The 26,987-nt window shown below is 37.7% G+C and overlaps 2 protein-coding genes across 7 annotated transcripts in view; both read right to left on the reverse strand.

The window, feature by feature from the left end:
• Positions 1 to 19,759, reverse strand: part of LOC137965860 (pre-mRNA-splicing factor ATP-dependent RNA helicase DEAH10-like) — a 29,944-nt gene extending 10,185 nt beyond the window's left edge. For all 4 annotated transcript variants that reach the window (XM_068812230.1, XM_068812229.1, XM_068812228.1 and 1 more), the window contains exons 1-10: positions 19,671 to 19,759; positions 18,838 to 19,223; positions 18,675 to 18,721; positions 17,286 to 17,366; positions 13,048 to 13,264; positions 10,910 to 11,324; positions 9,347 to 9,550; positions 4,026 to 4,186; positions 1,990 to 2,175; positions 843 to 1,074 (exon numbers count right to left, since the gene is read on the reverse strand). In XM_068812230.1, the coding sequence (XP_068668331.1) occupies positions 843 to 1,074; positions 1,990 to 2,175; positions 4,026 to 4,186; positions 9,347 to 9,550; positions 10,910 to 11,324; positions 13,048 to 13,264; positions 17,286 to 17,366; positions 18,675 to 18,721; positions 18,838 to 18,947 (1,653 nt within the window). In that variant the 5' untranslated portion in view covers positions 18,948 to 19,223; positions 19,671 to 19,759. The remainder of the gene's footprint in view (positions 1 to 842; positions 1,075 to 1,989; positions 2,176 to 4,025; positions 4,187 to 9,346; positions 9,551 to 10,909; positions 11,325 to 13,047; positions 13,265 to 17,285; positions 17,367 to 18,674; positions 18,722 to 18,837; positions 19,224 to 19,670) is intronic.
• Positions 19,760 to 20,981: 1,222 nt separating this feature from the next.
• On the reverse strand, positions 20,982 to 24,907 carry LOC137966575 (uncharacterized). 3 transcript variants are annotated; one of them, XM_068813243.1, is made up of 5 exons: positions 24,175 to 24,907; positions 23,596 to 23,651; positions 22,163 to 22,554; positions 21,716 to 22,002; positions 20,982 to 21,622 (listed from the first exon to the last, which is right to left on the reverse strand). In XM_068813243.1, exons 2-5 carry the CDS (start codon positions 23,618 to 23,620, stop codon positions 21,472 to 21,474), a joined length of 855 nt encoding a protein of 284 aa, XP_068669344.1. In that variant the 5' UTR covers positions 23,621 to 23,651; positions 24,175 to 24,907; the 3' UTR covers positions 20,982 to 21,471. The 3 variants fall into 3 exon arrangements, with proteins under 3 accessions (XP_068669344.1, XP_068669345.1, XP_068669346.1); XM_068813244.1 differs by lacking the exon at positions 23,596 to 23,651; XM_068813245.1 differs by lacking the exon at positions 23,596 to 23,651 and having other exon boundaries at positions 22,163 to 22,565.
• Positions 24,908 to 26,987: the final 2,080 nt, after the last annotated feature.

A 26,987-nucleotide genomic window follows, 5' to 3' on the forward strand; every position in this document is an offset into this window, starting at 1 on the left:
CCTGATTTAGCTAGACCATCAGCAACATGATTTGCTGATCTTAAAACATAATGCCAAGAAACAGTTAAACCAGATCTTTCTTCAAGATCTGCCATTGGGTGTGCTAATCTAGTACTGTAGAAAAGTCATCTTCAGCCATAAGAGGACTTTTAAAGTGCTGAACATACAGCCGCGACCACTTCAGAAGCACCTTAATTTCTGAGAAAATTCAGAAGCTTAAAAGGGGTCTCCCCTTTAGTACAAGATCAACACACTCAATGACAAAACTTGAAGAAAGATCATCCCAAACATCTTGTCGTCTTAAATTTCCTTCCAATACCCTCTGCTTAGCTACTCTGCTTTTCCTGTCGAATGACGAGGCTCTCTCCATGCCATAACCTCCTCTCCACAGGATCCATCTCTTTTCTATTAATAAAATCACCTTTCATCATCATTGTCATCTGAGCTCATGAAGTTGATTAATATTTCAAAACTGACAGCTACTGCTAAGTTAAATTTATAAACTCAGGGTACCAAGGATGGTCCAGGCTAGGCTTGAAAATAGAGATTGGTACAAACCACTCAAATAAATTGGCTCTCTTTTGTCATTGACTTGTCCTGGGCAATGGTCTAACCACCTACATAATTCATGCAGGTGTACTTGACAAGCAGATATGTTAGATAAGACTTTACGACATTCCATTTCACCACCTTGAGAAACAATGATAGGCACATGAATCACTGCATAACACTTCATATGCAAACATTAAAGATGATGAAAGACAGGTAATATACACGCGCAATATACGCAATACGTCCACAAGATTATCAATTATAGATATGGCAGTAGCAGTCGAGCATACCTCCTCCAGCTTTTCCCGAGGCACATAAAATATAGACTCCACAGATAACATTGCAACAGTTATCAGCATTTCTTCCAAGCAGTTGAATTCACTAGCTAAGATGAGTGCTTTTGCATAAATAGGATCCAGGGGCAACCGGGCCATCTGACGTCCAACCGGATCTGACAATTTATAATCATCAGTCAGTGCTCCTAGCACAAGTAATTGCTCCAGTGACTTTACAATAGCCATCCTGTTGCAGGTCATTGATGCATTAGATACCATAACGAACAAATTATGACAAGTTTCTACAGCTTTAAAAATCCTTTTAGTCAATGTTATGGTCAAACGTACTGTAAGAGAAAATTTTCTAAATCAATTGAAAAAGGGAAACTACAATATCAGCCCTTCCAAAACAAGAACACAAACAAGAAAAAACTACAACAAGGCCCTTTATTTTTTCTTAGCTGGAAATAACTATGTATTTAGTTAATAAATAAACACCCTTGTGCAGTAGCCTAGTTGCAACAAGTTTGCGATGAAGAATTTCGAACATATCAATCCATAACAGTCCAAATTTAAAGAACAATCTCAAAGAAAAGATGATCTTATACACAATAAATTAATTTTAGTTAATAAGTAAACACCATTCTGCAGTAGCCTAGTTGTAATAAGTTTGCAATGAAGAATTTCTAACATATCAATCCATAACAGTCCAAACTTAAAGAACAATTTCAAAGAAAAGATGATCTTATACACAATAAATTATTTTTCTCTAAACTTTTTGTTTGAATGTAAGGCAATTGGATTAGCTAAAAAGAGAAGTACATGGGGGTTTATGGAACAAACTCAATATACATCAACCCAGAATGCCAAAAATACAAACTAAGATAGATGAATTTACTGATTACTGAAATATAAAATTTTTGTTTTCTCTTCCACTGATTAATGAAATTGGTTAATAGACCCAGTCACGGGAAGCCTTCAAGATGCTGTAAGAACATTATAGACATACTACAAAAACATTTGTGTCCATCAAGATACACTTCTCACAGCTTAAACATTAAAAACAACTTAACATTGTAATGAATTTTCAAATATGAACATTAAAGACACCTTCAAGGTCTCTCCTGTTGACTGTAAAAAAATTTGGAGTTCATTCTTTTACCTTGAAGGTTTTTCCATAAAATCAAACCCAATAACATCATCAACACCGAGAGCCTTAAGCTGTAGTGCAACATTTGAAAGGTTGCAACGTTTGATCTCAGGAACTGTAGAATCCATTAGTTTGCCAAACTCAGACTCAGGGTACAACCGGAAGCATTTGCCAGGACCTTCACGCCCTGCACGACCACTATAACAAATATTTTCATTCAGTAACAGTTACACCATGAATGGTCCAGCAAGAGATATTATAAACTAGACATGGACTAAGATATGGCAAATCTCAATGCTGTCTGATTTTCTTTTTTTGAAAACAAGAATTGAGGAAATTGAAGCATCATAACAAGTAAGGAATTTAAGAAAAGAAGGAGCAAAACAATGTAATTGAAGAAACAAAACACAAAAAACAGCCCTGAAAGAAAATTTTCATGTGATGTAGGATGAAAGAGCAAAATTAGTGTAGGCTATGGTTGCTTTCTCTACCTTCTGACCTAGAGAGCTTTGCATATAATTCTAGACAGCATTTTGAACCAATCAAACACAACTCCATTAGAGTTTGGCAAACGAAGATAACAATCTTCATTTAGAATATCATAAATTTAAGGAAGAGAAGCCAACTTGCTGAGATTCAAATTCCAATTCTCCACAATCAGTAACTCGCCCCTCCAATAAAAATAAAAGGTTGTCCACCCCCTCTTCCTTTGATTTAATAAGAATTATTCACCTTTTTCACTTACAAAAGTGAGGCTTATAACAGCAATGAAATTATGACAAGGGATAATTCAGACTTCATAGCGACAAACTTAAAATTACTCTAGCACTCTTTAGGGCAGCAATTTCACTAATTTACTGATATGAAAGGCAATCAAATTCCCTTTTATTTGTTTTTAACATCAACAGAATTTTATTAGAAGGGAAGAAGAAATGCCACACCTAAACATGACATGCCCAAAGTTACAAAAACACCCTTTTCTTGGGCTGCACGACCATGGATAGAGATCCAAAAGAAAGTATGTATTTTTTAAATTTCATTTTTCCAAAATGGCAAATATGATATTATTGAGATACAAAAGATTGAATCAAGAAATGTACGCATTATAGCAGTATCAAGGACCCAGTAGCAAGTTGGCAAATGTGTCCAAAAAGATACCACATTCTGTCTGCTCTTAACTACACAGGATTTTGCATCTATTCTAAATCTTTTCTTCCTAATAGAAAAGAAAAAAGAAGAGAGCTTCAGAAGTATAATTCGTAACATTTTTTTCCAAAAAGATATAAGAACGGTTATACAAATATCGTTCCAACCTAGAAATAGTAACCAAGATGACAAGACTTGACCAAGAATCACACAGGCCAGAATGTCAAGGACCATTCTGGTCTGGATCAGTACCCTCCCTGAATTTGACAGTCTTCAACAGGGTGTTATAAAGGACAATTTTTTTTTTTTAAATTATGCTGATTTTTATCAAGACAAAAGCTCAAAAGAGCAATTATAAAGGACAATTGGAAACTTATAACTTGGCATTCAGTGCCCTGGAGAATTGTCACTACCAGATGGACTCCCCCACATGGTGTAATAAAGCGTGATATTTATGGTTGTGTGTTGGGCTCTGTGGCATTGAAGGTGACACCAATTTTTTCACTGAGTGGTGCTCCAGGGCAGCTGATCCTCCTTGGCAGCATTTGAAATCTTTTCATGATGTTTTCTCCTTGTCTATTTTTACTTGAAACCATGTACAGAGATCAGCTATTCATTTGGATGACTCGCTTGCTAAGCAAAGAGTGTCCCTCCAATCAAGCGTCATAAATGGGACACACTCACACCAACCTCCCCCCACCCCCACCCCGGATTTTTTATATCTTGCTTCCACTTTTGAATAAAATTCGCTTCTTCAACAAAAAAAAAAAAAAAACTCTGACCGACATACTTCTAAACCCTGGAATTAGACGCAACTGTTACTTTATTTAAGTTTCACAAATTTAATCGTCCATCAATTGTAATTTTCAAATCAGTTCGTGCTCAAGGACTATGAAGGATACCTCCTTTGAAGAGCCTGTGCTTTTGAAGCAGGAATGATAATTAGTGACTCCATTCCTGTAACTGGATTGTAAGCACGAGCTTTTACCAAGCCTGGATCTATCACATATTTGATTCCAGGAATTGTTACAGACGTCTCTGCAATATTTGTAGCCAATATGACCTGCAGAAACACATAAGCAAACCATTAATTTGCCATGATCAGCTTTGACCAACCTGGCATTATGATATCAATATCTTTTCTTGTCAAATCGTTAAAATATTTAAGTTTGCTAGCATATATTCAACATTGTATGCATCAAATTTTAGTGTATGACAATTTTTTTTCTATTTCAAATGTTTATGTCCTGTTGGCCTTACTAGATAAAAGTTCCACCATTTTCTGTCTTGAATGTATACTCCAAATCTCAAGATGGTTCACTAGACATGAGAGGTGTCATCATGGGGCTCATGTTCTGGCCCATTGTGTGCTCCATATTTTTATATGCACATGAGAAAAAGACTGTCAATGGAAAAAAGTCTCACCTTATGTATCCTGTACTTGAACCCATCAAGTAAGTTGATCAAGAATGAGGCGCATTTTTGTAGTAGACTAAGTGTCAAGTGGGAAAAAGTCCCACATTGAGAAGTGTTAACAAAAATTATTTAATTACAAGGTTGAGCAATAAGCCTCCTAAGTGGCCAGTCATTTTGGGATGGAACCAGGCTCAACCAAACAATGGTATCAAAGCAAGTTGTGTGTGAGGGGCTGAGGCCCAATGTATGCTCCCCAAGGTCATTGTGTTGTGTGGGCTCCATGAGGTGAGAATCAGGTTGATTGTGTGTTTTGGACACGTCAAAGCCCATTATGTGTAAGCCAGGATGTGAGGGGAAGTATTGAGTGGGAAAAAGTCCCACAGTGAGAAGTGTTACAATTTAATTATAAGGTTGAGCCATATGCTTCCTAAGTGGCTACTTATTTTGGAATGGAACCAAACTCAACCTATTACTAGGCATGAAAAGTATTTTTGTGGGACAAAAGTCCTACATCAGTTAAAGCTAGGAAGATCTCAGCTTATTAGTGGGGAAGGTATACTAATTTTGACAAGACATTTTGGGCAAGACAAGGTCTACCTTCAGTATAAATGCTTTATGTTGCAAAGAAACACACAAACACGCACACATGCGTGCAGACTCACACATGCATAACAAAATATTTAAAAGAAAAAGAAAAAGAAAGACAAATGGCTTATCAGGTTTTCTGGACTCAGAAAGTGCTCCATGTGCACCAAAGCCTATAAGAAACTAAATTTAGAGTTATCAGCTGTTAATCGATTTCACCGAACGAAGGTAAACTAAGAGATCGATTTCTATTTCGATACCTGATTTTCTGTTCGATACATAGATATAGAAGTTTTAAGACATAAATTAAAATAGTACCCTTATAAGATACAAATTGACAATAATGCCCTTATATACGATAACACCCCCCCCCCCCCCCTCAAATTGATGTTGGTAAGTCAACCAACAACAATTTGCCAACCAAAAATTGATGTTGCTGCTGAGTCATGGCTTTGGTGAAGACATCAGCCACTTGGAGATCCGAAGAAATGTAAGGAAGAGATATCACCCGACTATCCAAGGTATCGCGGATAGAATGACAGTCAACCTCAATGTGTTTGGTGCGTTCCTGGAAAACAGGGTTGGTGGCAATCTGAATAGCACTAGTGTTATCAGCATGAAGAGGGGTAGAAGTAGTTTGAGAGAACTCAAGCTCCGCAAGAAGACCGCATAGCCATACAATCTCAGAACAGGCAGTAGACATGGCACGATACTCAGCTTCAGTAGAGGATTTAGAAACATGATCTTGTTTCTTACATCGCCAAGAAATTAAGGCACCACCTAAAAACATACACCAACCCGTAGTAGAGTGACGGGTATCCGGACACCCAACCCAATCAGCAACACTATAAGCAATAAATTAAAGAGAGGAGCATGTAGGAAAGAATAACTAACGAGTAGGAGAACAGCGAAGATAGCGGATGATGCGTCAAACTGCAACAAGATGGAGATGACGAGGAGAGGACATAAACTGACAAACCTGATGAACAGCATAAGAGATGTCATGGCGAGTAGTGGTCAAGTAGAGAAGACTCCCAACCAGGCGCCGATAGAGAGTAGGGTCATCGAGAAGGTCCCCTTCATCTTTCCGGTATTTGACATTGACCTCCATAGGAGTATCAACAGAAGAAGTGTCCTCCAAACCAGCCAAGGTAATAATATCTTGAATATACTTATGTTGGTTTAAGATAATACCATTGGCCCGATGATGGACTTCCAGTCCTAAGAAGTATGTGAGCTGGCCAAGATCTTTCATATGGAAAGTGGCATGTAACACCTGTTACAGCTTGGTAATCAGGCCAGAGTCGGTGCCAGTAATAAGGATGTCATCCACATAAACTAGGAGAATGACCATGCCCGCAGCAGACTTATGAAAGAAGAGAGAGGAATCATACTGACTCTGTATAAACCTGTGGAGAATAAGAGTGCGACGAAATTTCTCAAACGAAGCCCAAGGGGCTTGCTTAAGCCCATACAGAGGACGACGAAGCTTGCAAACCTGATCAGGAGAGGAGGTAGTCATACCCAAAGGGAGCTTCAAGTATACATCTTCCTGGAGATCACCGTGGAGAAAAGCATGAGATGCATGATGAGGAAAAGGTAGAACTTTACTTTTGCCAAGTTTGCATGATGGACATTCAAAAGAAAGATCAAGAGAAGAACACGCGTTATGTCCCAAGACACTTGAATTAAATAATTTTCGAAGTACATCAGAGTTGGGGTGGCCTAGACGTTTATGCCACATCTTAGGTCCAAAATCAGCAACATTACATGCAAAGGAAAGGAAAGGAAAACTAGGACTAATGGTGGGAGGAAAAACATAAAGAGGAAAGAGTTGTTCCACTTGAGGCCCCTTCGAGATCATCGTCCCGGACACTTGATCCTGCACAACACAACCAGATCGAGAGAAATGGACATTACAATTATTATCGACCAATTGACCAACAGAAATAAGATTTGTGGAGAGGTACGGAGACACAAAAACATCAGTTAAACAAGAGGAAAGATCACCAACAGTACTGATAAGCAGAGAACTGCCATCTGCGGTGTTAATTGTCTGATTTCCATCATAATTTTGGACATTAGAAAGAGAAACAACCGTATTGGTCATATGATTAGAAGCTCTGGAGTCAAAATACCATGACTTAGAAGAAACTTAAGGATTACCTGAGAGCCCAAAAGTAGAGAAAGCAGAAATGATCATCTGTTGTACCATCTCAGGAGTGAGTATGGTCGGTGGGGTAGAAGTTGTAGGTGCAGCAGGAACAACGGGCGAGGCAGCAGGCAATGCAGTAGAACTAGAGGCACCAGCGTAGGCATGATAAGCAGTACCCGGCCTCCTTGCAGGTCGAATGGGACAAGTAGAGATGATATGACCTAGTTTTTTGTAGTAGCTACAGAACTTGCTAGGGCAATCCCGAGCAACATGACCAAAAGCTTTACAACTATAGCACTGAACAACACGCATGTCTCGTCCTTTATTCCTCCCCTGAGTTGCATAAGCCACAGTGACAGGGGCACTAACGTTAGCCCGATGTTCGATGCTAGCCTGAGTTGCTAGATGCTGCTCCTCACGGAGAAGTTCACTGAAACAAGCAGCTAGAGATGGGACAGGATGACGATTCATCTTATTAAACCGTGCAATTTCAAAATCGGAACGGAATTTCATCAAGAATTGATCTCTCTTGCTGGTTTCATGCACTGCTTGAATAGCAGAGAGAGCTGTAACGGGAACAGTAGAATGAACAATATCGTAATAGTCAGCCCAAAGGTTTTGAAAACCAAAAAAATATTCCTCGATGGATAGACTTCCTTGTGTGAAATTATTCATCTCATACTCCAATTGAAAACGTCGAGCCGTGTTGTCTTGATGGTAAACCTGGGCAAGGTAACCCCACATGTCAGCCGCATTTCTATAAGGCCGCAGATTCAGAACAAAGTGAGGCTCAACGGAGCCAAGGATCAAGGTCATGACCCTAGCATCCTTGACTGTCCACTTGGACAAAGCCTCGGCCTCTCGAGGTGCGGGATCAGTCCCATCTATATGACCCTATAACTCCTTTCCCATAACAAATAAACGAAACTGAAATTCCCAGGCACTGTAATTTTTACCCGTGAAACGGATAGGGAATGCGTCTAACCTATCAGAGGACATGATAAAAGCCAGATGACTTGAGACTGAATCTCCCCTTCTTTCTTCCTTTATGAGCGGCTTCCCCCCTTACTACTCTCTGAGATCACTTCACTGTCTGAAAACCGGAAGCAAAAGACGGCGAATCGCCGTTCTGAGAAAGATTGCGGATGAAGGCAATGTAAGAAACAGCTGACCCCGCCGTCGTGAGGCCTGAAGCCGTCGGAACCTACAAACGGCAATGACAACCCCTTCCCCTGTCACTGAATCTCCCCGACAACGCAGAACCCCTTCCCCTGCTACTGAATCTCCCCGACGACATGAGGCCTGAAGCCGTCATAACCTACAAACGGCAACGACAACCCCTTCCCCTGCTACAGAACCTCCCTGACGAGGTCTACTCGTGACGCAAATGACTCCGTTAGAGTCCACCAAAACCAAATCAAGAACCGAGAACCTAGATCCGACGAAATAGAAATCGGGAGGAAGATAACTCACCTCTGAGAGCATCGAAAAATACTCTTGGCGCCGATGATCTCCCGCAGCTCTGATACCATGTAAATTGATTTCACCGAACGAAGGTAAACTAAGAGATCTATTTCTATTTCGATACCTGATTTTCTGTTCGATACATAGATATAGAAGTTTTAAGACAGAAATTACAATAATACCCTTATAAGATACAAATTGACAATAATGCCCTTATATACGATAACATCAGCCACTTGGACTTCTGGACATATCAACGACCTACATTTCTAGATTTTTGTGTACTTCCAGAAGTTAGAATAGCAAAAAATAGGGCAACATAAAAGTCCTCGCAACTTCCAAAAAAATTAAAATGAACAAGCTTAACTTTAGATGACCCACAGTTTTCTGTTAAGAGATGTTCCTCATGTTACACAAAGAAACTATATAAAAAGAAACTAACTGAAAAAAAGAATGGAGGCAAACAAGAAAGGAATGGCTTTTGTGACAGCATAATGTCACAAAACAAAAAAAAACAAAAAAAAAAACATAACAAGCATCTTAAAACACCCACATTCTTGAGAGTTTTTTCTGATAGCAGAATTGAAGTTATAGTTAATATACCTTGCGAGAGCCAGGAGGAGTTGGCCTAAATACTTGCATTTGCTGATCTGATGGAAGAGCTGAGAATATAGGAACAGTAAAGATTTTTTGACTGTCTTCAGGCAACTGCCTGACTCTTTCTTGCACAAGCCTTTCAACGGATTCAATTTCCTCCTGCCCTGTTAAAAATACAAGTATATCACCAGGTCCCTCCTCCACATGTATCTGACATAGAAAGGAAGACTTGCAATTAATCCATTTCACTGACAAATATACTACACTTACCTATTATATATATATATATATATATATATATATAGAGAGAGAGAGAGAGAGAGAGAGAGTATGTCAAACAAACAAACAGGATGCCCAAAATTTAATCAAGTTCATGAATGGAACCAAACTAAAGCAGGCTGAATTGAAGCTCAAACCCATGCCAGTAAATTTAGTGATACCCACTGAAAAGTTCAGGTTACAGAATAAGACCAAAAGAAAGTACGCCTGAAAGTTTCTGCCAAGTATTCATACATTTCTCTTATAAATAAATAAAAAATCTTTTATAGATTGCTTCTTGAAAGTCAACAGACAATCAAAAGAGAAGATTACAACAAAAAACAAAGACTGGGAACCTCCAAGTACTCTGTAAAATTTTGGTTTACAGCTACAATGGTACAAGCAATGCCTTCATAGAGAAGGAAGAACTAGAAACAGGAGCAGCAGACAGGAGAAAGCAACAAGCTAAAGAGGGAAGAGAAATTGCAATAAAGAGTGGATACTCTCAATAACTAGTGGAGGCCATCAGTCCTCAATTGTCTATAAGCCAATTTGACGTTTGGCATTCATGAATTTGAAAACTTATCTAGACAACTGGTTCCAAAACCATATAAGTCATTGAAACAATATTAGGCAGGTATCACTTCAACCCAGTTGAACTGGTATGTCATAAGGAGTAATATATTCATATAATACATAAATTATTTTCTCCTTTTTTCAGAAACCAAACATTAGTAGTTAGCAACCTGGTTAGAAGTTTGCAAATTCGAATCACACTTAATGCACTTCACTTTTAGCTTCAAAAATCAAGAAACATCAATACATATAAATCTGGAACCACATTGATAGCACAACAGAGCCCATTCAGCCATCCGGTTTATCGGTCAACCAGTTCACTCAACTGCCAACTCATTGGATTTTTTTATGCCAAGCAGTTTCTGCTGAAGAGCTGGACAAAACTTTGGTTTTGGTGCAACCAGAATGAACTGGCTAATCCAGTCCAGTTCTTACAACTTTTTTTTTACACAACACTGTCCAGTTCTCATGACATCGAATCAATGAAATTCATGCCTTTCTGATTTCTGTTGTCAGCTCTTCCTTTTACAACAAGCTCAATTTTTAATTTTGTTATGATAATAGTAACATTCAATTGATAAATTCATGCCTTTCCTACATTTTCCGGTTGCATTCAAAGAGAAATTAGTCAGACCACAGCAAATTCTGCTTTACTTGATATGAAACAGCTTGACATCAGAGTAACAACTCCAACATATAGAAATATTGAAGGAATTAATTTAAGATGCCTATTACCTGGAAAATAGTAATCAAGGCAGCATCCAGATAGTCTGGTTCAGCATGGTAAGTATAAAGTATATCCACTGGGTATTGTCGCCCTTGGATGTGAACAGCTCTTGCCCCACCAAAGAAGTCAGAAAATCCCCTCGCATCCAAACTTGCAGACATAATAATCACCTTCAAAGGAGATATCTTTGCACCCTGACAAGGTTTCAGATAACTAATAGATAGAAATTCATCTTTTTCATCAGATGCTTCACCACCAGTTTTAATTTTATTTAAGATATTTTGCTGGATGGTAGGCCTTGACCTGGCGATTTGCACACCTTTCAACAAGCCTAGCAGTACATCTGTGTGAACTGTTCTCTCATGAGCTTCATCAACAATTATGACTGAATATTTGGATAATAATGGATCCAATAAAGCTTCCCTGTAAGGTGTATTGAGCTATAATCTTGTTAGAGATGTTAGAGACAGTAAAATGAAAATCTCTGTTTTCTTCAAGATTCAATTATCATCTATCAAACATAATTAGTTGGAAACAAAAAAACTTCTGGATAACTAATCACTACACAATAAACAAATCCAAATTCTTATATATCGAAGAAAACAATATTCATATCCTTTCAATAAAGTTAAATAACTTCCTTCATACAAAGGCATGTACTGGACCCATGCAGCAATGAAGTAAAGATAAGATACAAAAGAACACCAATTTTAAGACTGTGCTACATGTTCTTTGATAAGATTGAACTTGTCCAACAAATTCCTCACATTTTTTTATCAGTCAAAACAAAAAAACTAACGCTTTGGGATGACAAGGACTCAAAATTTACTGCAACTAACCTAGCTTCTTCTCCACAACACTTGCACTCTCCATAAAATCTCACTTGAAGTCCAATATACCTTATGTAGTCTCAGGGTCGTCTTTCCTTTTTCCATTCATTAAAGAAAGTTAGAGAGTGAAATAGTTAATTATATTACTGGATTTTTCCCCTGGTTCTCATATTTAGTGATACAGGTGACTAAAAGCTATCATCTAAGAAATGTGACATCCCTTGCACAAACCCAATCTATAAAAAGGTATGCAAGATTCAAATTATCCCTTAGATGGTCCAGATTAAAACCAGATATACAAAGATCCAAATTCCTTAGATGATCAATCGCATGAACCTTATCAATGCATAGTAAGTCTGGAAAAAAACGAAGCAATATTCGACACCCTTAAGACATCTTATTTAGGAAGACAAACCTAGTTAAGGGCCTGGCTCCACAACATTGTGAACTTTATCAGCGCATTGTTCCAGACCAACTAAAAAAGGAATTAGTAGGTTTGACCACTGTTTTTGTCCAATGTGAAACATTTTCTGAAACAATTAAGACTCCTATAATAATGAAAGACCTTTATTCAAAATTTCAATTTTGTGGATTGGGCATTCAGTGCAATTGCCAGATTCTGGGAGGACATTCACCAAGATAATGGCTATCCTAATGGCTATCATAATGGTTAGACTTCTAACTATCATAATGGCTATCCTAATGGCTATCATAATGGTTAGACTTCTAACTATCATAATGGCTATCCTTTAATCTCTTACTCTGTACTTCTAAGCATCATGCGTACTTAGGAGGCTGAGTTTAGCGAGCTTCTTCATTTGACCAAGATCTACAACAAGAGATTCACGACATCCATTGAGGTGAAGCAAGACTCCAAATGGTTATTAACTGGATCAAGAATAACACGGATCCCCCTTGGCATTTCTGCAAAATAGTTAATAAAATCCAGGACTTCACCAACCCTCTCTTCATATTTTAGTCTCATTCCCCTCAATCAATAAATTCCAATGCTTACAAATTAGCTAAGGTGATTTCTCAAAAAAATAAAAAAACTTACAAGAAATTTGATCATTGTTCTCTTCTTAACTATTAACCAAATACAATGAATGCCACAGACCTCCTTGGAATCTTTTTCTCTTCTACAAAGAGCATATAGTCTGTGCCACTTGATCATTTTCAAGCAGACTAAATCTTTTCTATTTCACCTAAAGCTTCAACTTTCAGGGCAACTTCACAGAGAAAATCAGAAATAAACCAAACGTCAAGGCTGTGAAACCTTGATACATATCCACAAACAAACTCAAACAAAAAATTACCTCAACAACAGACCATCAGTCATGAACTTAATCCTTGTCAAGATAGAAGTCACATCTTCAAACCTAATAGAATATCCAACCTTGTGCCCTAACTGAACTCCACACTCTTCTGCTACTCGTTTTGCAACAGTGACAGCAGCAACCCGTCGAGGTTGAGTAATCCCAATAACTTTCCCATCATGGCAGAAACCTCCATTAAATAGAAACTGTGGCAGTTCTGCATCAATAGTTGCAGATTTAAGGAACAGAGGGGGATAAAAAGTAAAACCATTACTGAAATACAGTATTCAGTTCTTTTCTTTTTAACCATGATACAATAATAGTGAAAGAGAAAACGGTACTATTTAGAAGAAAAAAAAAAGTAAAGATGATAGGCTTTGACTGTTTTGCGATTCTTTGAATTCAGCTAGCAAAGAGCAAGGCCAAAAAGAAGAAACTATAAACAGCATGTGTTAGTAAGAAGCAACTCTATCAGGGAACATTGGCAACTCGCTCTCTTTTTCCTTCTTCAAATAGTAACCTGCAAATTGTTTCAGCACAGGAATATGAAACAATAACAGCATTAACTAAAAAATTGGCTACTTGTCTAGGAGACTTTGGCCATAGATAGCAGCAGACATTTCACACTAGCCCCTGAACATACAATGGGCTCATGCTCATCAAGAAGCAAAGCCAATTAGCCAATTAGCAGATTAGCCAATAAGACAATTAGCTCATTAGCCAATTAGCCGATTAGCCAATAAGACAATTAGCTCATTAGCCAATTAGCCGATTAGACAATTAGACAATTCTCTATGAATAATAAGTTTCCAAAACTATATCTGTTGGTTGGAACTCATCTTCCACAATGCATAGTCATTAAACTCTCCTCTTGTGTCTTGGGCGTCTATTGATATAACATCTCCGAAAGGGAATTTTCATCTACCAATATAAAACCATTTACTCTTGCATCTTAGCTTCAAATGTAAAGTCCATTGAAAGACAAATAGTTATTGAACTCAAGCTTGACTGCCAGGAAACGGAAATAAGACATGATTTGTTGCACTCAAGCAACGATGCAATATTTAGACAATCAGATATTAGCATTGAAATGTAAATAATTAAGTTATAATTGTCTAAACCTAGATAAGGGGGTCCGAATTCGTTTTCACTATCTATCATGAATGCAAACAATGTCATATTTTCACTAGTTTCTTCTGAATGAGGGTGTTAGTGTGGGTAATGGTATAGTACAACATTTGAAATGGCTGGAGGTCTTTGGTTTATTTTGGGCAATAGGTCTCTTAAGTGGCTAATCATTTTAGGATGGACCTCAACCCAATCACATGGTATCAAAGTGGGTTCACACGTGTGGGGGAGTGTTAAGAATAATCCCACATCTGAAATGTCTTAAAATCATGTAAGCTTTATGAGTTTAGGTGGTAAGTCTCCTAAGTGGCTAGCATTTTGGTATAGACCTTCAAAACAATTTAACAAAGGACTTTAAGTTTTAATAAATCCCAAAAGAAGTCTTTTTTTTCAATGACCTAGAAGAAACCCCCTATAAAGATAAGAGCAAGCATGCTCAAAATACAAAAGGCTCACCTGTAAAGTAGACTTTACAGTGTCAGAATAAATAAAGTGTCAAAGAGAATATCATAATTCATCAATGAATCTAAAGAGTACAATGGAGACGAGAGAGGAGAGCCCTCAGACCCACATGGAGAAAGATTCTCCAACAGATAAAGTATGATCTCATTACACCTAACTTGGCTAAGACATCAGCAACATGGTTTGGCAATCTTAAAACATGATGCTATAATACATGACAGAAAAGCATAAGTGCATTATCTCATCATAACAAGACCGAGCCACCAAGCCAGAGTGAAAACACCAGAACATAAGAAATGATAGTGGAAGAGCCTCCTTCTATCAATAGAGACCTTGAAAACTGCTGAGCATATAGATGTAATCCTTGAAGCAAGGTTTTGATTTCTGCTTCCATTGCATCACACATGCCAATTGTCCTTAGAAAGTAAACTGAATGGTCCCGTCATAATCCTTAAAATATCCCCCTTATACCAAGGAGGTGAGGGATTGCCTAACTAGCTACCATCAAAATTTAACTTGAGGAAGCCAGGCAGAGGTGTCACCCAACAAATTGTGTGAGAAAAATAGGAGTGAAACCTTGCAAACCAAAAACAACTTAGTCTAACAACAAAACTTGGATAAGTAAGAAAGACCCAAAAGAGTGGATCCCCAAGATAATGGAAAAAATTAACTTCTCAATGACTCCTTCCACAGTGTACTGAATAAAGATCTGAGAGTTCCTCTCCTTCCACAGGCTCCAGAATACTGCAACTAAAGAAATGTGCCAAAATTTTGTACCTTCTTTTGAAGAAGGCCAACAAAATGCTGAGAAACAAACTCCTCTACCGTTCTATGGAAGCATATGGAAACATCAATGTCTCTAAGAATAAATTTCCAAATTTTCCAGCTGTAAGAACAATGGAGAAAAATATGATTTGCAGACTCCTCCACTAGTCCAGAAAACTCACATAAGTTACTAATTACCGCCTGCCCTCGCTGATGTGAACAAAGGCTGGTTTTACTCTGTTATATTGTGAGACCCACCATGGTGGCACAAGCTGGTGGGACCCACCATGAGGATGTGGGCTGGATTTACTCTATTACAATGTGGGACCCACCATGGTCGAATGTGGGATGCCAAGAAGAGTCCTCATGAGTCAGAATTTTAGTTATATTAGATCTCTAGTAGATTGTGTTATCTTTTTCGGATAAGCTTATCTTAGAGAGATAGAGTTTGAGTTATGTTAGAATTATAGTTTACATTGAGTTATTTTATCATGTTAGGTTTATCTTTAAGAGTTAGAATTTGAATGTAATTAGGACTCTACCACGTCCTCCACTATAAATAGAGGACCTGATACACAGATAAAGTTTTTGATGACTATTGATATTGTGAGTGATTCACTTTTCCGAACTTATCAAGGTTTTCTTATGGCGTTCAATACCGATTTATCAAACGGATTTTCCATCCCCGTTTATGGCGTCTTCACTATACCAAGGTTCTTACTTTGCTAAGCAACGGATCGCGGTTTCCATCAAACTTGAAAGATCTTGGGGACGATTTCCAGATTTGGTATCGAGTTTCGTCACGGGTTGACATGGTTCGTATCACTCGCTTAGCTTATGCATCACAAGTTAGGATCTGTCCATGGCTGCTAATTGCTGAACCTGGGCCAATTCCTTCCATAATCACACGTATAAGTCAAGAAGCCTCATCCCAATTAACAAACACAATATCTTTCCAAGTTCAAAACAATATAGAATTGTTCTCCTAAAGAAACTTCTCTCACTCTCAAACAACTAGCCTAAGATGTGGACTACATCTAAAACCACAAAATGGTATACTACCTACCAACTCCCACTCATATCCAAGCCTAAACACACATCCCGGACCAAGGCATGAAGACCATACACAAGTTACAAAGAAGACACACAAGGTCACCTAGATTAGACAAACGAGTCAATAGAAATAGAAAAGCATGATGACTTTGATACCATGCTCAAATTGGGGGTGTTCCACCTAAATTGAAAAAGATAGGAGGCTCTTCCCAGCTAATAGGCAGAAGATCTCACCAAGTGCAAACTAATGGGGGAATATTTTCCTATTACAAAAATCATCAATATATTTCAAAAAAAATCTCCTTGTTAAATAAGAACCTCTATTTCCAGATAATAAACTTATTTTCTTATGAATTCCTCTAGAATTTGTCTCTCTTAGGGAATTGACATATTTCTTCTCTTGAAATGCATTAAAAGTACACTTTTTTGGAAATATTAATTTTTAAAGGATGCATATGATCAAGGCTCTAGTCTCATGGATCAAAGTTTAATCATTCAACTATTTCCAAACTTGAGTTCCTTTTTCAAAGAAATTATGATGTAGCCCTGGTTTCAGTCAGGCCCATTATCTCCTTTAGTTTTAAAAACTCAAGTTCTCACTAAAAAGCTGGTTAGGAGCTAAGGTATACAAAAAAGTCATCCATATGTTCTCAAACAACTAGTGGAACGTTCCAAAATCCTACAAAAAAACATGAAAATGCAATAAATTTCATTGTCTAAACATAAAGTAAAGAAACATCTCCAACTTGCCTTTTAAAAAAAAAAAATTAAGAACATAACTAGACAGACAATAAACACCACCATCGAAAGAAAAAAAGTAGAAAACTTACGAGTTGTTTTCCCACTTCCAGTTTCACCAACTATTATGAGTGTGTCGTTCTTCCTCACTTCCTCAACAATTCTTTTCTCAACTGGAAATCAAAAAAGTTAAAATACATAAGAAAAAAAAGTCAGAAGATAAAAATGCATAAGAACATCACTAGAAAGATTAATCTAATATATAAGAAATACCAACTATCAATGCATTTGCACTATTTTTGTTCATATTAGATATTTATTTTTAAGGCCCAACTTAAGGCATGAGTGCAAGTTTGGAGTTACTTAAATGAGATAAGTTTAAGGGTCTAACTTTCTACATTCCATTAAGTCTAAACTTCTGATGTATTGATTAAGTATTTATCGTTTGACATTAGAGTATACACTACGTCCTATATACAAACAACATGAGGGGGCAGCCTGTGGGCAAAGGTACCTAACAGCAAAGTGAGAACCATCATCACAAAGGTAAAAAAAGTTACTTGAATCAAAGTAAAAGCAGACATAAAGTGGAGTATTAAAAAATCAGCCTGGTGGATTATGGTGTGCATAAGGGAATGGGCTTCAAGGTAAGCCAACCTATAAAGAGATAGGCATAAGGCTCTTGCTTTCTGAATTAATTAGCTCAGACACATTGAGTACATAGATAGTCTAAACATATGCCTCAGTCAGATTGACTAACACATAGCAACAATAGGCAAGGACAACATAATGCAAACACCCATGTCCTTATTAAACTAGAATCAGGAGTGACTTGACATATATTAAAGGTTTTACAAGGATCTAGAGTTTAATAGCACACAGGTCCAAAGTATGAAAAAATATTTACAGATGCAAAGAGTAACACAACAAAAGGATCACAAAATAGACAGAGTGGTGGAGTTGTATTCATATCTAGGAAATTTTAATGTATTTAAGTAACTAGAGGATCAGCCTATTGTTTATGGTAAAAAAAATAGAAGAAAAGCAGGCATATAGACTTTGGACCAACTCATTAACCATGGATATGGACAAACTCATTCAGCTGAGAATTAGTGCCTTTGATAAGTATGAAAACAATGCCTCCAAAAATGGAATCCAAATCCATAAATTTTAGACCAATAGTTTTTGGTCAAAAGGGAAAACATAGAAGAAGTAATACAAATAAATTCATTAAAATTTTAAGAGAATCAAATCAAGAGCCTTCTTTTCCACTGGATATGTTTTTTTAGGGTATAGCTACACCATGACGCTCAAAATTTTGAAGATTTGACATAAAAGAGGTCAATCACTTTCTCTACTGTACGATTGGAGTGCACTCGTGAAAAAAATAACATATTTCTGCTTTAAAGAAAAAAAGCCGCCATCATCCTGTTACTCGGTCACCCCGTAAAGTTAGGCAGAAAGCAAGCAGAAAGTCATACCTGATGCAATTGGCAGAGACTTCCTTTGCTGTTGTATAAATTGCCTTCTGAAATACGAATATCCCAAAAAAAAAAAAAAAGGCAAAAGTTGATTCACTAATCGATAAAGAAATAAAATTGTAGACTTGTCAACCAGAGTTTGCAAGGAAAGAAACTCTCGTACCTGGCCAAAGCTCCATCTCTGGAATGTTTATCTGTAAATTTTCCGTTTAGTTGAGGTTTTTGAGTGGAATTCTCACCATCAAGCAATGTTGTAGAAGCCATCGAAGGCATTTTCGCCACAAAATAAATAGAGGCACCAGCAAGCAGGTCTATGGCGGAGAGCCGTAGAGGAGGAATCGTGGCTGCCCTGTTCTCTCGCCGAAATGCCTCTTCACGATTCCTGACCGAAGACGGAAGACCTGAACTCGAAGCTGTTCCCCTTCCTAAGCCCAACGAGAAAACTAGGAATTGTAAAAGAAAGTGAGGTCTTTAGAGAGCGGCATTAGCTAGAAGACTTCCAAAAACCGTCGCAAACTTTGAGTCTCCCAGTAGCTGCAAAACTAGTTTCTGCGTTGAAGAAGGCATAGAAGTTTTGAGTTTTAGCAATAACAATCTCAACAATAATGCAGAAAATCGGTAGTGATTGATCGAGTCTCATGGGGAGAGATATTTTATGCATAGGCAATGCAAATTTACACACTTCTTTCGCTCTTCAGTGGAGTGGCATGCGATTTGCTAGAAAAATTAACATCTTCTGAAAAAAAATCAAACCAGATTGAGCAATCTAAAGAGGTAATTGACGCAAAAAAAAAAAAAAAATCACAAGAGCACTTCAAACCATGAGTGACATTAGACAAACCAACTTCACCGTAAATTAATCAAATCGTTTATAAAAAGGTATACAAATTAGCTCTTCTTGTTATCAAAGAACCAAACATTATCGATCAGAACCAACGAAAAAGTAAGTCAGCCATACAGCAAAGCATGGTTCCGAGGGACAGACCGGAAACATACCGCTAACAAAGAACTTCGGAGCGGTCAAGGTGGAGTTGTGACGGACAAGAGAGGCAAGCGAGGAGAGTGTTGGAGAAGCGCTAAGAAGTCGACGAAAGCCAGCCCTCAGCGCCATTACCCAAGCGGTCAGAAATCCTAAACCTCAAAAAGTGCGGGGTATTTGAATACTGAGGTACGAGAAGATATCCAAATACAAATATACCCCTACCAAATTACATATTCACATAAGAGTACTTCAATTTTCAGGCACGGTGTCTTTTCGCTTTTTTGGTGGTTTTTTTATTCGGGTACGAACTTTTCGGCTGCTGAAGAAAGAAGCTCCACACAAATCTAGTCAACATACATATTATCTGGGTAATTTCCATCGAAGACGTGTAGCAGGAGCTGCAGTTATACTCTGAGATAGAGCAGGGAGTGGATGAGGGAGGAAGAGAGAGCGGTTGGAAGGTTCATATAGTTCAGTGGAAGAAGAAGAAGGCCTCTCAACCGACGAAAATGAGGTGGTTGGGCGGGGGAAAATGAAAAATAACTGATTCCAAAGTTAACAATGAGATCACAAGGAACAAATCAGTGTTCTACGGGAAAAAACCCTTTTCACCTCCTCGTGAAAACACAAGTGAGAGAAGGTTGGCAGACAGTTATTTTAGGTCCCTATACTTCAACACTTCCTTCTTGTCTAACCTTCTTGTCACTCGAAAGATCAAATTAATTATGATGTTTTTCTCTGTGATATCAAAACTCATTCAGATTTCTCGAATGTGAGGAAGTGCTTCATGATTTGGCATAAAAATCTAAATTAGGTTCAACTTAAGCGGATCAGTCGCCAAGATTTTAGTTATTTTCAATTTATTAGATAAAAGAAACTACTGAAATCAGACAAACAGGTATTTTACACAAGCTCGCAGACTGTACAAGAAGCCATGGATGCTCATGAATGTCTTTTAACCGATAATAACTCGAAAGAGAAAAAGAATCTCCTTCTTTGGCAAATTCGCCAGGTTTTCTTAGGGTTTATTTGGGAATTATAGAAAAAAAAAAACAAAGGAGAGAAACTCCGTTTTCAGTTTTGATGGCTTCTTTGATATGTGGATGGATTCTGTACCAAATAACTATTGGTACCATTAGAAATTAAGAAATCTGCCTGTTTGTTAAACTAAAATTGGAAGGAGTCCTCCCCGGGGCTTCGTACAGAAACAGATAAAGAAGGGCTGGCTTCCTCCATTCTGTTTGGATACATATATACTCTTGACCATATATGATCTCGTTTGAATATAGACTGAAGCACATCCAAAATCTTCTAATGCAATGTAATAGAGAAAACACAAACTGCCGTACTTTTAATGCTTCTAAAAATATAGAGAACTTTGTCAGGGCAACTGCTAGGTACTGTTCAAATCCATATCACTGTTGGTAAGCTTCTAAACAGTCATTCGGGAGTTGTCATTCAACCCATCCTTTACAACACTAATCAGATTTCATATCAAAGATAAATTCCCAGTCTTTTCTTAAAAAAGATAAAAAGCTTTAGGTCAATATAACTAGCTTGGTTGGCCCTCTGTGTATGTATATGATGTAGAATTTCCTTTTAGTCTAACCGAGTTGGCTTGTTTGGCAATAATACCTCAAGCAGCTGTATCTTAAGATTGCCTGCCAAATCATCCATCAGCGTTGAACAACTATTGGCAACATGAAATTGTAATAAATGGCAAACCCAAAGTTCCTAAACAGAACAAACTCCATGACATCCCAAAACCCTACCACTTTTGGAGTCTGCCGGTTTATTTATGTACACCATGTCTGGTCACGCTTCCGCAACAGAATAGTGGACGTTAGTCAGAGAGGCCGTCAGAGACGCCATCAGAAAGCTGTCGCTTCCACACTTGGACTCCTGATTGTTACTCACTGGGTATTGAACTCCTGCTATAGGCAATTGAGCTGAAGATGCTTGTACCCTGAAATCACGACAAAAGAAAAGAAATTAGGTGGTTCTAAACGAATGTGGAAAGCAAAATTGTAGAGATTTTCTGTTCAAAAGGGAAATGAACCTTTGCTGAAGATTATCTGAGCCACTAACACTTTTTTGGCTAATAAGGCGTTTTTTTTCACAATTGCTTCCTTGGGTGGACTTTCTGCCCTTTTTATGTTTGTGTTTGTCCTTTCTCTTCGTGCTTCGGTAACGTTGCCTTTGGGTGTGGCTACTCACCGTGTGTGACACAGTAGTAGTAGGAGGTTCATACACATCAGCAGCCCATGTTACATTTGTTTTTTCTTTTGGAGGCAAGCCCTGCTGTTCACGCCCAGCCTTCAAGGCAGATACCAGCTTTAAAGAAGACTGGACAACACAATCGTATGGATGACACTAATGTAAGCAATAATAAGTGAAAGATCATCAACTACATAATAATCAATGGAAAAGAAATAAGCATAGAAGGCACTTCTACAAGCAATAATAAGTAGGGAGAATCCACTTCATAATAATCAAATTAACTTACAGGAAGAGATAATGCTCGAGCATAGGATTTACTCCCAGATGCAATGGAGCCTTCATCACCCAAGGCTGCACCAGAAAGTATCTCAGTTGATATAAATGTTGCAGACTTACCCAACCTTTTCTGATTTTTTGCAGCTCTGAAACTGGCCTCACAATCTTGTTTCACTTTTGCAACCTTCATATGCTCAGGAAACGATACCTCATCACCATCATCCTTAATAGTTAGTATCACATCAAGAGCCACTCCAACTTCTTCTGCTTCCAAATTTTCCCAACCAGTAACTAAATGAGTGTCTACATTCACCAGTGAAATCACTTCAACAGTCTCCTCCATTCCACTGAATGTCCTTGAGTATTTTAAGTGGCCTTTGAACACCTCAAAGCCAATTCCTTCTGAAAATAGGCTAGCACACAGTATAAGAACCTTTTGTGAATATACTAGGTGATAACATGATGAAAACCACAATAGTGTTTAACATTAAATTTTGAAGCTTCACGTATATTACACTGCAAATATCTAGGAAAACATGCATTAACCAGGCATTCATCTCTCCCAATAGGAAACATCTTCATCCAAAAAGAACAAATTCCTCCAAGAAGGTTAAACAGAAAGAATTGAATAGAAGTGATGAAATAACCCACCAGCTAATCAGCCTAAGTACCACAACACATAAATTTCCAAAATTCTCAAAGTAATTCCTGCATTTTGCCAAAAATGGTACAGTAGATGACCTCCGGATAGTTAAAATGGTTACAATTGTGTGCTACAGTAAGAGCAGACGAACATAGACAGAAACCTTTTTCCAAAAATCAAGAATAGAAAAGTAAACCTCACCAGAAAATGTTCCGCTGATCTAGAATGTATGAAAATTCAAGAATGAAAGATAATCGATGGAGAAGGGGTAGAATTGTTTCTCAAATGTGTCGAACTGTCGTGTTCCACTGTATGTTCATAATACTAAAACTTAGCAGTGATTGACCATGATATTATGAGATCATCAATATACTAGAGCATACCTTCTTCAACTATAACCGCTCCAGGAGAAACCACAGTAAGATGGAAAGCAAGAGAACAAGTGTATCACTTATGTACTGAAATTGGTAATTTAGACAGAATGTGCAGGATGTAAGTAGGGACATGGAAAACATCCACAAGTATACCTGAAGAAGGTATCTGTCTATATATATATGATTCTGTACCAAAACCATGACAAAATCATTACATATTTAAACATCAGATATTGTAAGCTCAAAAGCCCACCAAGAGACAATGATGTCCACATAAAATGAGCAGTTGTTCAAGTTACACATAATTTTCAAAAGATACTAAATATGCTGTATATGTTGATTAGCATTGGGTCAGTCCCCTCCAATGAGATGAAGAGAATGAAAGGGACCCATATCTCCATATAAATGGGTCTCATTATCTCTTACTTGTGATTGGAGGGATCAGCTCCATTGCTAGTACATGGACTAGCAAATCTGACCTCCTGAACAAAGAAGTAATTGTGTTTAGGTCGCTGAGGAATTCAACGCATTAAGGTTCATGAAAACTAAGATGCTCTACAAAGTTGCAGGTGATGCCAAATTGGCTCTATGAAATATCGCATCAAACTCATAATAGGACATGCGATCCAGAAGGCTCACCCAACAAAATAAATTATCAATCTGGTAAAAGCAAAATAAATGAGAAAATCAAAATACAACGACAATTGCTGGAACATAAACAAGCAAAAAATCCCACTTTCAGCAAAACATTTCAAAACCAACAGGTTCAATGCAGTGACCGACATAGTATATAAAGGCGGCAATATCGTTCTGATAATAATTTTGATAACACACATCAGACACCTGAAGAAAAAATAGAAAAACAAAACCAAACCTAATTTCCTTTCACTATCTAATAAGCAAAGTTTGTTTAAATACATGTTCAAAGTGAATAGAAGATAATTATCACAATTAGAAAGAAGTAAAGGGGATCGCTAAGCTGAGAAATGGACATAGAAAGAATACCTGTGAAACAGCAACAAAGACTATTTCTCTTTTATATAACAAAGACACCAGCAAATGTTAGACACCACACCACAAAGTGAATTGCCAAAGTCGCAAGGAGTACTTTCCGGTTCTCAAACCCGAGTGTAGCACCAGAAATGTAAAAAGAGGAAGGCCACAAGCAGCAAGTCTCACAATACAGAAATCGTTTGTATACTATTCAGTGCTTCAGTTGAAAATCCTTCAACTAGTTCGGATCCGCGGTACAGGGAAAAAGAGAAGGAAGAGAGAGATAAAACCTAAAAAGACCCCATACTTCCAATATGAAACGTTAACTAAGGTTACCTCTACGATTCCACTTTTCTAACTGTTTCAGACGATGAGAGCAGGAACCGCCATGAGAAAAAATAGCCGTGGGGATCATCGTCTCACGCTTCTTAAGGGACTGTCCGAGCACCGAAGGCATAGTCGATGCTCTCAAGGCCTCAAGAACACAAAACCGGAACCCTAACGTCAGACGACAAAAAAACACGCTGAGGCAAAAACGATTACGAAAAAAACAAACAACTTCAATAGCCGCTCATAATCAACCCATCAGAACCTCGAAAGAAAACCCGTTTCTAGTAAAACTACAGCCGAATTCGATCGCAGAGGGAAATCAAGACATTGAGTTTTTGCACGAGAAAGGATAAGAACCTAGACAGAATTATCGAAGTTGGACAGGAATGATTAAACGAGAGGCCGTGACGCGGTATGATGGAGCTAAACCCGGCGATTGCTGACCGATATATAGCCGGCGTTCAAGAACTTGACCACACCGGCTGTAGCAGGTCACTGGCCATATAGTGATAATTCGGGTTTTTTTTCGGATTCGGGTTTCGGGGTCAGGGATCCGACCCGACTGTGCCCACCCCTACCCCGACTTGTCTGGAGTCCAGCTCTGGACTTGAGGTCACCGGACGCAACACAGGCGACCCGACCCAGATTCTAAAGAACCCGGGTGGGTCACGATCTAGGGTTGGAAAACCCTGCGCAAGACTCGAACCCATAACTCAAATTTTAAACAACTCCCATGTGGTATATGTGGCAATCGAACATACTTTCCAAGTAAAAATTAAAATGGTTATTTCACCCAACATCCCTGAAAGTGGTGAAATGATATTCTTCTCCATGGCAGATCAGTAATTATACTTACCACCTTAATTTAATTTTCATCACACTCACCTCTCTTTTTTTATGTAAAAGACAACTAATGTTTGACGGCGGCTAGCCAATACACCCAAAAGACCGATCTGTTAGGTGTGGAAAACTACCGCCTACAAGAGTGGACGGAACCACTCTGACACACCCACCCTGCCCATTCTCTACCGCCTCTCACAGGATTCAAACACGGGACATGGCGTGCCCAGCTCTGATACTATGACAACGGCTAGCCAATACAACCCAACAGACTGGTCCGTTAGATTGGTAAGTTACCACGTACAAGAGTAGACGGAACCACTCTGACAATGTTAACTCAAACTTATAAAACAATAATTTTAAAAAAAATGGGAAGAGAGAATGATCAGTAGTCCTAACATATGGAGTGACAATCTCATGTATTATCCCATGCTCTTCACAAAAAATTAACAAAGTCTGTAGAACTATATTCATCACCTTTGTCTAACCTAAGTTTTTTTATTATTCAAGTAGAAATAATAAGACTTACCAATCCTATGTGCCTACCTATGTAACAATAGCTCAAATAATTCTCAATGGCTTGATTTTAAATAATAAAGTCAAAGTAAATATCGCATTAGTTTTTTGAGTTAGAGGGAAAAAGCACAACAATTTCAATCAAATAAATGATTTAAAGTATAATTTACAAGTACTAATCTAAGATTTCAATGAGTGTTTTCAAAGTGGAATAACACTAGTTGAGTGTACCCTGCCAAGTAATAATTTATAAAGTAAAAACATATGGTTACTTGGATTTTTTAAATTTCGCCCACAAATTCTAATATTCATGGGAGAGCCTCTTCAAATTCGATCACTAGAGTAAATATTGATCAAGTACAAAATCAATGTCTTTAGCACAAGAGATACTAAGCAAAAGAACTTAAAGTGAAATCTTTGAAACACTAAAGTAAAAGAGCAAATTTGACTTCCTTTGGAGCTTTGAAGGTGAGACAAAATCTCAAAATCGTATGTAAGGGCTCAAGAGGTTTAAAAAACATAGTAGTTAAGAGTTCTCAATTTTTTGGGCGAGTTTGGTTAAATATACTCCTCCAATCGTTAAGAAAAACTATATGTTATGGCAAGAAAATGACTTTTTGTCATTTTGAAAAAAACTAGGAAAATAAGTCAAATAATTATGAATAAATATGCATTATTCATATTTTTACTATTGAATACAACAATAGATAGTTACAACTTTTGGACCCATAAACCTCAAATTGGTAAGTTTGATTTTTATGGCATGTGGTTAACTACATTGAGTATGATCGACTCCTTTTTCATTTTCTGTCAAAAATTTGAGTATGTGGTGACTCCTTTTGAGTGGTCAACTCGATTTTACTATGTAATCAACTTTGCTTTGTGATATGGTCAATTCCTTTACATGTAGTTGACTCATTTTCCTTTTTTTAAATCTTCTACTTAAGCATGTAGTCGACTCCTTTCCATTTTACATAGAATATGGTCAATTTCTTTAGCTCCATCTCTTCATTTCTCTAATTGAAGGAGTCAGTTCCTTGCCAATTCGACTCCTTTTGCACTTTCTTACTCCTCTTGTCTTATTTGGGCTAGTTGTTTCTAATGCATTAGCGAATGATCTTCAATAAAAAATTCTCTCT

The sequence above is a fragment of the Aristolochia californica genome, unplaced genomic scaffold (genome assembly GCF_029961685.1).
Source record: "Aristolochia californica isolate CCGP_79_NKW_82.1479 unplaced genomic scaffold, dmAriCali1.0.hap1 SCAF_5, whole genome shotgun sequence".
NCBI lineage: Eukaryota > Viridiplantae > Streptophyta > Magnoliopsida > Piperales > Aristolochiaceae > Aristolochia > Aristolochia californica.

Coding starts and splice junctions, on each gene's coding strand:
- LOC137966575 (XM_068813243.1), bottom strand. CDS start 23,620: ATGGAGCTGATCCCTCCAATCACAA. Junction 22,555..23,595: donor GCTGATCCCTCCAATCACAA/GTAAGAGATAAT, acceptor GCCTATTTTCAG/AAGGAATTGGCTTTGAGGTG. Junction 21,623..21,715: donor TCAGATAATCTTCAGCAAAG/GTTCATTTCCCT, acceptor TCGTGATTTCAG/GGTACAAGCATCTTCAGCTC.